This window comes from Nicrophorus vespilloides, unplaced genomic scaffold (genome assembly GCF_001412225.1).
Source record: "Nicrophorus vespilloides isolate i.1.1-1 unplaced genomic scaffold, Nicve_v1.0, whole genome shotgun sequence".
In the NCBI taxonomy this organism is placed as follows: Eukaryota; Metazoa; Arthropoda; class Insecta; order Coleoptera; family Silphidae; genus Nicrophorus; species Nicrophorus vespilloides.
The window spans coordinates 1,591-11,819 of NW_017098336.1; the positions used below are offsets into that span (position 1 = coordinate 1,591).

General features: G+C 32.0%; 2 protein-coding genes across 3 annotated transcripts in view; one reads left to right on the forward strand and one right to left on the reverse strand.

Annotated features, from left to right (window-relative positions):
- LOC108562201 (band 7 protein AGAP004871-like) overlaps positions 1-5,841 on the forward strand; it is a 6,244-nt gene extending 403 nt beyond the window's left edge. Inside the window, exons 2-6 of one of the 2 annotated variants that reach the window (XM_017920462.1) lie at positions 785-857; positions 2,680-2,762; positions 2,892-3,151; positions 3,212-3,392; positions 5,688-5,841. In XM_017920462.1, coding sequence (XP_017775951.1) covers positions 785-857; positions 2,680-2,762; positions 2,892-3,151; positions 3,212-3,392; positions 5,688-5,801 — 711 coding nt within the window. In that variant the 3' untranslated portion in view covers positions 5,802-5,841. Of the gene's footprint in view, positions 1-784; positions 858-2,679; positions 2,763-2,891; positions 3,152-3,211; positions 3,393-3,566; positions 4,828-5,687 lie in introns of those variants that run through there. The other variant, XM_017920463.1, reaches the window with a different exon arrangement.
- Positions 888-1,954, reverse strand: LOC108562200 (chondroadherin-like). Its single transcript, XM_017920461.1, has one exon. The coding sequence runs from the start codon at positions 1,922-1,924 to the stop codon at positions 926-928; it is 999 nt and encodes a 332-aa protein (XP_017775950.1). The 5' UTR covers positions 1,925-1,954; the 3' UTR covers positions 888-925.
- Positions 5,842-10,229: the final 4,388 nt, after the last annotated feature.

Consider the following 10,229-nt stretch of genomic DNA (forward strand, 5'->3'; position numbering starts at 1 on the left):
CAATTAACATAAGTAATCAAACGATAATTGCGTATTGATGCAGTATTTAACCTGGATTTTCCAATTTCGTCAGATCATCTGATCTTTAAAATAAAAACACTTAATGTTAAAGAAAATATAATAATTCTTCCATAATTAGTAGAAAATTACATTTTATTACTTTTTTTTATTAATTCTATTCAGTATTTATAGAATAACGCAAAGAAAAATTTACAGAGGAAAATGGAAAGTGAAATTTGTAACTTATTTAGCAATATTTCACCTTTACCAGATTTACTCTTCAATTAAGGTCCGCTTTCTCCGTGTCTTTAAGTGCTTTTAGCAAACTACTAAACCGTTTACATTTAGATAACTAAATGTTGTGTAAATAAGTGTGTCTATATATAAATGAAAAGAACTTTACTGCATTTAATAACAACAACATAATTTCTAGTTTTTTTCAATGCTATCAATTTAATGTTGATATAATTATAATTTCAACAACAAAAACAGCAAAGATTTGTTTTGTAATCATATTTTCTGATAACACTTTGTAATTTTATATTTAAATTTGATTACGGATTTTTATAATTATAATATCGAGTATTAAACTATGGTTATGATTGTATGATTTTTACCGAAATACCGAATGGAATTTACTAATTACTATACTAGATATTAATGAATAATGAATAATTATAATCTGTGAATTAAGTTTATAAAACTGTTTAATCATTGTTTTATAATTAAATTTGATTATGAGTTTATTTTTACTTTTATTATCATATTCATTTATTTTTTTTAGGTTGTGCAGGAATACGAGAGGGCTGTGATTTTCCGCTTGGGAAGATTATTGTCCGGAGGCGCCAAAGGACCCGGTGAGTACATTAAGGATAATTAAATAAGTATTTAAAGAAAACAGAAGTCTTTAATGATCGTGTAAAATCTACTTGATATCCTCTCTCCTCTCCGCACGGTCTAATTGGTCTTCGTAGAACTGCTTTTGTTTTTCAAAGAGCTCCTCGATCCTATCCCTGAGGCACCCCAAGCCAATCGAGGCTGACGACAACTCGACGTCGGATTTCTTGGCCCATTTCTTGATCACCCTAAGGCATTCGCAGCTTATGGGGTTTCTATCAATGCTGAATTGTTCTACAGCGATGTGCGTCAATGCTGAATCATCGATGCATCTCAACGCGTTTCTGTCTATGTAGAAGCTTCTGATCTTCACCACATCCTCGAACATTTCTCCGGTTATACTGCTGATCTTGTTATTGGTCAACCAAAGAGTGTCCAACTTTTTCACCCCTTCGAAAGCCATCGTGTGAATTTTCTCAATGCGATTATCCATGAGCCAAATGTCCAAAGCGGCTTCTGTATCCATCCTCTTGAAGGCAGCTTTCGGAATCTGCGTTATCTTGTTATTATCCATCTGCAGTCTGAAGACTTTCGGGGAACCTTTGAACCAATTCGTGTTGATCTTCGTCAATCTGTTGTTGTCCAGCTCCAAAACGCGGAGCTTAGGCATATTGTCGAAAGCATCATCGCCGATTAGACTGAGATGGTTCATGCTCAAATTCACCCTCCAAACGTTTAAACCTATAAAGACTTTGTCCACGTTTTCGATCTTGTTCCTGGATAGATCCAGAATCCTTAAACTCGTGAGACTTTTGAAAGCATCTGAATGTATGTTCTGCAAGCCGCATCTCTTGATAACCAACGTATCCAGACGGTCCAAGTTCTTCAGGCAATCGTGGGTGAGTTCGGGCAGACGCTGATCTTCAATGCGAAGCTCGTACGCTTCGGCCAAATCCTTCAAATCGTTAATTACAATATCCCTGGACCCGGAACCATCCTTGATCGAAGCCTTTATTCCCTTCAGCACTGATTGGGAATTAACGGAGACGACGAGCAGCGCAACCCAAAACAACTGTTTCGTGAACATTATGATCACTGTTTATCAGAAAGGATTTGCAATCGTCTTGTATTTATACTCAACCATCACTCTTTTTCTCTCTCCGTCTCTTCGAGTGCAATCATCAGTGATAACCCGCAGTTATTTTGTTGTTGATTACGGAGAAATGTTTACTAGCGATTGACAATTATTTATAAAATTTCCAGGAATATTCATTTAGTTTTATGAATTCAATTAAAAATTTAATTTAAATTTTCAAAATTTAATCGCCAGAAAATAACGGCGTGTTTTGATGGCGCACTTTAATACGTTATTAGCGCCATTAATTACAAATGTAGAAGATTAATTATTTAATGTCCATGTTAAAGCTGAAATTTTAATGAATATTTATAACATTCACGTAATAACGTAGCTAATTTAAAATTATGAAATATTTAGCATGAAAAAAAAGTACTGTCTTTTTTTTTATGTAATTTGGTGTCAATTTTGACGTTTTGAATTCTGACATTTCGAATTATGACAAATATGGTCTTGAAATTTATAATACTTATGTAATTTAATGTCAAGGTTAATGTTTAGTATTATGAAACTTCGAAAATTATTATTATTTTATTATATAACACGAAAATTGCGAATCTCTCATTAATAATTGAATACTTTTATTAAAGCTGAAGCTATGGATTGTTTAGTTATTATAAACACACGTCGGTGACATTTATGATTTGTAATTAATTTATTGATAAATTTGAGTGTAAATGTAAAATTTCAATTCATAATTATTGCAGGAATCTTCTTCATATTGCCATGCATTGATGCATACGCTCGCGTCGATCTGCGTACCAGGACTTACGACATACCACCGCAAGAAGTGAGTTGTTAATTTCATTATTTACCATATTTGTTTACGCCATAACCGATGACGCAACCGAAAGATAAACGGAGTTTCGTGCACTCTCTCCTTCTTTTTTTCTTCTTCTCTTTTTTCCATGATTGATAGGTCCTGACCAAGGATTCTGTAACGGTATCCGTGGATGCTGTGGTCTATTATCGCGTGTCGAACGCGACGGTGTCCATCGCGAACGTCGAAAACGCCCACCATTCGACTAGGCTTCTAGCGCAGACGACCTTACGGAATATCATGGGTCAGAGGCCTTTGCACGAGATTTTGAGCGAGCGCGAGAGCATCTCGCAGCACATGAAGGCCCTCCTCGACGACGCCACCGACTCCTGGGGCATCAACGTCGAACGAGTCGAAATGTAAATCAAACTAAATTTGATCTTTTCGTTTTTTTTTTCTAAATTTTATTTTGTTTACAGAAAGGACGTTCGTTTACCGGTTCAATTGCAGCGCGCCATGGCCGCAGAGGCGGAAGCCGCCCGCGAGGCCAGAGCCAAAGTAATCGCCGCCGAGGGCGAGCAGAAGGCGTCCAGGGCTTTGCGCGAAGCTTCCGAGGTGATCGGGGATTCCCCGGCCGCCTTGCAGCTCCGCTATCTTCAGGTAAGATCGAGAGGCGTTAAACCCGAGTGGCTAATTTCATTTGGCTTAGCTTAAGCTACCATCATCCATTTGCCGCAACGACTCTGAACTTAAATAACGTATCTTCAGAGCCGTTGCAGCGAATCTCTTAAGCATCTGCATGGTTTGAAACTAATTGAGTAAACTTGTTATTAGACATTGAACACGATATCATCGGAGAAGAATTCGACAATCGTATTCCCGCTGCCGATCGATATTATATCCTATTTCATGAAAGGCAAAGAGGGCCTTTTCAAATAATTCAATTTACAATCTATCAATTGTAACAATTTCATTTTTGTTATGTTTTTATATTAATTTTCTTAATTTTGTGTACGTCTCAAATTGAAAAAAAAAATCAACCAGCACAAAGTGCAATATTTCGATAATTTACGACAGTCAAAGCACGTCTCGTTTAGCACACCAATTTTCAACCCTGCTCTCTCGAACATCGTGCCAAAAAAAGAATCAAACAAACAATAGTCACAGAAATTTGAAGCAGAGCGGGGATGTTTTTGTAAACTTTTCTTATTTTTTCTAATTATTAAATTAATATTAAAAAAAAAATGATCAAAAGATATAATAATATTAATAAGTGTGTGTTCTCAAATCTATAAATATACAAAAAGATATTCACTAATATTTAAGAGCGTTGCGTAAGGCACAATTTTCTTTGGATCGCATCACGCGCGTAGCTTATAGTGTTACATCACGGTTACGAAACAGTTTCGCTCCGATCAAGATTACGAAGACGGAGCGAGTCATCAAATCGATCTGTGGTATTTATTTATTAAAAAAAAACCAAACAAACAAAAATTAATACTTAATTTATTTATAATTCGGGTCCTTTTAAGCGCGAATCCTAGACGACCTGATCCGCGCCTAAATCGAATCACCCTCTCTCTCAAATAGAAAAGAAAATTGACACAAGATTCGGAGAGACGCGCGACAACAACAAAAATCAACAACTGAGCAAACTAGGGTTGAAGGTCGCGCCTCTCTCCGCATCCATAAATCCGAATTAACTCTACTTAAATATTCATTAATTAAGTAGATTTAATGATTTGAGTAATCGTTCCCTCGAAATGATGAGTCGACGGAACGATTGCTGCGAAAATTGGGGTTCTCAGCTCGTCGGGGCGCGATTAGAGGTGTTGCGCCCTCTCGATCTACCCTAGAGCATCAGCAGAAACAAAATACAAATTAAATCAATTGATACATTATTCTCCTGTCTTTAATGTTAAAGGGCTATTGTGTAATAGGCTAATTCACTTATTGCGAGATTAAGAAATATATATTTATGATGTCTAATCGTTATAATGAAATTATCGAATCTTCTAATTATTCAAATCTATATGTAAAAATAATTATATAACCCTCAATGACTAGTTAATAAAAGTGCAATGTTTCACTGAAATCGTTTCAATTCTTTCTTAAATTAACAATTTCTTTAAATGCAAACACACTTAAAAAAAATACAATTTAAAAATTTAAAAAAAAAGCTGATCCAAGGATTATTATTAATATTATTAAAATCACGCACTAGTTTCGAATCATCACTTTAAGCTTAACGCAATTAGCCTAGTCGTTTCTAATCTATAGTTTTTAGAGTATCGTAACAGAGATTTAGTTTTTAATTTAAATTTAAGCAATTCTAGATTGATTAATTAAAAAGAAACAAACTGGAAAAAAATTATCCTAGCGAGTTGAACATTATCCGTTTTACGCCCAGGATTTGCATTGAAATGGGGAAATTAGCTTTTACAAAAAAAATGGTTTTACCGATTTCCTGTGGATCAGCTTTTCCGATTTAAAAAAAAACAAATCAATTTTAAAAACTGAAGGCACTGAAACCTGATAAATTATATTAAATAATTTAATACACCGCTTTTTGCTCACTACAATCCTTACACTCAATCCTTCTGCTCAATATCCATTACATGACTGTGGCTGTTTGCTGTGTGCGTTTGAAACCTAAATAACAAACAAAAAAATAAATAATAATTAAACTTAATGCAAAATATAAGGTTTTTGTACATAATACAATAGAGAGGCCGAAAGATGAATGCGCGATGCGAGATGCGTGCATATACAGTGGTTCATGCATGCATCCTTCCGCGCACTCTTCGTTCGGTTATAGTAATCAACTCGCATTCAACACTTCTTAATCGTTTCTCTTCGACACTTTGTTATTGTTGTTATTAACACGAATTTATATTTTGTTGCCGGCGTTGCGCTCATCCTGTTTTTTTTTTGTGTACTGATTGTGTAATGCAGACTCTAAATACGATCTCGGCGGAGAAGAATTCGACGATTGTGTTCCCATTGCCGATTGACATGATAACGTACTTCATGAAGGCGAAGGAGGCTTGCAAAAATGCGAAAACTTAAAAATAAATAATTGAAATTTAACATTTGTACAAAAAAAAATTACATTATTAAATTACATTATTAATAATACGTACGTAAGTCTATAAGCCACATCTTGGGATGTCCACATTTTTGCCGAGACTGTACGACAGACACACCTGTTCTATTTCTTCTAACGAAATTCTATTTACTTGTAATCTGTGTAATATTACCTGATTTACTGAATATTACCGAACGAGCACTGCGACACACACCGAATTTACTGGAATTGGAACATATTGTTGAGAACGCGAGGAGATGACGGACAACAAGAAAATACAACAAATATCTTAATTACTACACTTATTACATATACCAAATATTTATAAAGTTATATTCGAATAAAGTGTTTAAACAAATTTTTATTTTGTCCTTCATTAAACAATCTATTTCTTATTAAATTTTCGAGGTAAGTATCTAATTTTTATTCTATTAAAAAAAATACACATAAAATTCAATAATTTATTATTAATTATCCCTATTATTTGTTACATTTTAAATACGAATTTCTTTTACTTTATTTTAATTACTTCTAATTTATCATTTCAATTCTTATTCAATTTTGCAATTATTCATATTATAACTATTTTTTTTAGTGATTTACCATTGTAATTTTTGTCCCGAAATGTTTAAAAAAAAATTTCAAAGTTGATTTCATCAAAGAATGAAATTTGCGACCATATAGAAATGCTTGTTCCTCTATTAATGATAATGGAAGAAGCATTATTTAAATTGTCAATTTCTCTGTTTTGTTCATATCTGCTGTTTCAACAGGCAAAATGTTTGCCTTTCCAAAGTATAAGTGATTCATCCAAGGCAACAACTTGTCTTGGTGTATAGAACCTGCAGAATTTCTCATTCAAATCATCCATCAATGGACGGATCTTGAATAGTCTATCACGATTCTGATCATGTGGATCAGATTGTTTGCACATCGGAATTTTTTTAAAATCAACTGATATCGATCTCTTGTCATTACACGACCAAAACCAGGAGTGTTTTATAAAGAATCTGTTGACATCTATCTGTTGAATCTGTACAATCCAATGGTTGGCTTTTTGATTATTCCCATAAGCAATGTCAGACCAATACATTTCGTGTACCCATTTACTTACCCTGTATTTTTTCTTTGCTAATTGACTAACATTATTTGTCTGCCATTGTTCAGCATATCTGTTTGTTTCTATTACAAAACAATTCATCAAATCATCATCTAAAACAAGTTTGAAAGCAAAATTGTTATTTTTGATTCTGTAATTAAGCAATTAAATTCAGTGTGCGTTTTAATTTTATTAGTTACGTAATTGCAATACACTTTCATGACGAGACATACTCGTCCTCCGCAGTGAAGGAGTTAAGGTAAGTCATACTTTTTTCTTTCCCTCATTTCAATTTTGTGCCTTGTTTTAATTACTCGTGTATTTTTTTTTAAATTTATATCTAAATTTTGAAATTTGTTAAAATTACACTAGGTCCTCTTTTTATGCGGTTTTTATTTCAAGAAGCATTTTTTTAAATAACTTTTGTAAAATGTTTCGGTATAAATTTAGAAAGAATATGTTAAGATTATATTTTTCTGAAATTTAATAAACTTGTCTATGATTGTTAACGTTTTTATAAAATTATGAATAAACATTTCAGAAAGAATATAGTAAGATTAATTATTTTTCTGAAATTTAATAAACCCTTTTTATGCGATTTTCGGCATATTGTAACTCATTGATTTAGTTTTATGCGGTTTTAAAAAACTATGGAACGTATCCTTTATTTTTATACGTGTGTCTAGTCCTTTTTTGAGCGATTTATTTTTATGGAACGTATCTACCGCATGAGAACCAAGTGTAATTAAAAAACTAATTTATTTCTTTAGAAAAATTATTTCTTACTTAGTTATTAAGGTAAGTTTTACTGTTTTTTTTTGTCATTAATTTAAACTTAATATTCAATCCAATTATTCATGATATATTTTTCTTAAATTTGAAAAATATTCAAATTTTTCTCCCTAATTTATGTTTGTTAATTTCAAACTGTTAATGTTATTTTAATTAACAATTTTCTTTGCTTTCCTCATTTTTTTTTTTAAATTTACAATATTTGATTATCCTTTATCTTATATCATAGACATATTTCATTAAATTTTCAATTTCGTTCTAATTTTCTTCTAAATTTTGGAAATAATAGGTGAAATAAAAAGTTCTGAGCGTTTTTCGTTACATGGTTTTAGTGAACCATATCTCACGATGTATACGTTGCATAATATTATTCTATACTGTGACTTAAAGGCGACATAAGTTCTTTGATAGTTTTGTGTTTAGTGAATCCAGTTGTGTGTTAGAGCTTTCCAAATTGTTGATAAAATCATGAAAACCGTCGAGTTGGAAAGAAATGCGAGCACTTATTCCATTACCCAGGAACTGAAGATTAGCTAGAAAATCTGGTCTCACGAAGAAGCTCGATGTATGGGACAAAACGCTCTGAACTTTTTACTTCACCCAATGTTTCATTCATAAAATATTATTTTTAATTATTATCCATTTTTACTACTATTTAAGTAGAATTTAACATAAAAATTTAATGAACAAAAGTAATTTTTAGTCATGTAATTACGTTCCATGATAAAATCAATATAATATCACTAGTACAATACACACAAGACTCAATAAATAAAATAGTGGCGTTCGTATATAAGTTGAAATGCATTATTCATAGAACTTACATAATAAATTTTGTTGTGCACGGTCGACGAAATAACATTGTATGTATATTTGAAGTGGAACGTTTGTTTTTCGCTGAAATAATAACAACAGCGAAATATAAAATAAGGAGAAATACTCCCATTCTTTAAATAAAGTTTCTTGGAAAAATGTAGATTTCGTTTCCTGGAATTCCAATAAACTAAAAAAAAATATATTTATATAAAGAAAGAGAGCTGAAATGAAATGTTTCATAAGCCAAAGCAGAGGAAGAGATTTACTTCATTCTAGAGGCTTCATACCTGAGGGATGCGAAAAGTGAAATTATTAACATGAAAGTTATTAAAAAGAATAAAAAAAAATGTTTGCAGCGCACCGGACTGACGTTTTTTTAATTAAAACTCAACGGCAACTCATTAAATCCCTTAAGCAAAATAATGAAAACAACAATTTTATTATTTAAAACTTAATCAGAATACAGAATTAATAAACAAACAAAAAAACAAAATTAAAAAAACGTTAACATTATTGTACGTAGGTCGTTGATGAAAGTTGGCGAAATTATTCACTTTTTCATTTGATTAAAATTTAAAACGTTCGGAATGTCTCATGAAATGATGTTCGTGCAAGGTTGCTGCACGTAATTCAGGCAGAAGCCCCTGTTGCTCGCATCCTGCGGTGCCTCCCTTGAATCCGAGTGGAACCACAGCCTGAAGGGCTTCACCGTACCTGAAACGAATGCACAAATGGAACGAAATTTAGATAAAGATGGATTAATTGTGCGCACAAGTTATTTACAATAGGGATGCGAGGGATAATTTAAAAAGTTCCAACCCATTCAATAATAAATGAGCATGAACAAACACGTTTACTTTGCCATTTCGTTCTTGTAATTCTCAAACCATTTTAATTATTTAACGTTTTTTACTCATATCAATTAAAGTACATTAAAACGAATACAAAGTTAAAAAAAATACATCTTCTTTAATGTTTTCCAAGTGGAAATTTAAAATAAACGCTCTTTGTGAAATTATTTAACAAAAAGTTGTTTCTCGAGTAAACTAAGCAAGTGTAATAATGTAAAATTTATTGAAAAGAAAATTCTACACTTTTTACTAATTTACATTAATCTACATTAAAGCGAATACAAACATTTAAAAAAAGTAAAGTAAAATTTGTTGAATTCATAAATTAAAAGAAGATTATTAAAGAAGATGAAAATCATTTAATAAATATTAAATTACAAATATTCTCTTAATTCAAACTTGGTTTCTCTTGAAAGAAAACGAAAAGAAAAGGTAGTTTAATTGAATGATATTTTTAATTACAAAGAAATTCGGAGTTCGATCTTAGATTTTTTAAAGAATTTGAAGTCAGTTTAATTAAATTACTCAATATTATTATAAAAATGTAATAAAGCTTTTCTCAAAGGAATCAAATGAAAATGAATTCCTAATATTGTTTATAAACTCGTTTATAAATCGTTGTTTAGCTAGTGCATTTGCTGATGTAAAGTGGGTATTAAGAGGAATATAGATAAGCTATTAGAGTAAACATTTTCCCTGATTACTATGCTCGAAGGGTGGCTTAATCCCAGTTATTTAAGCGGGGCGTAGAGTTACAGCAATATCTCTGATCTATGACCTGTTGCTAATACCCTAGATATCCTCAACTAAGCCCCAAATTGCATTAAAGACATTCAGAAAAATATAAACGC

Coding starts and splice junctions, on each gene's coding strand:
- LOC108562200 (XM_017920461.1), bottom strand. CDS start 1,924: ATGTTCACGAAACAGTTGTTTTGGGTTGCGCTGCTCGTCGTCTCCGTT.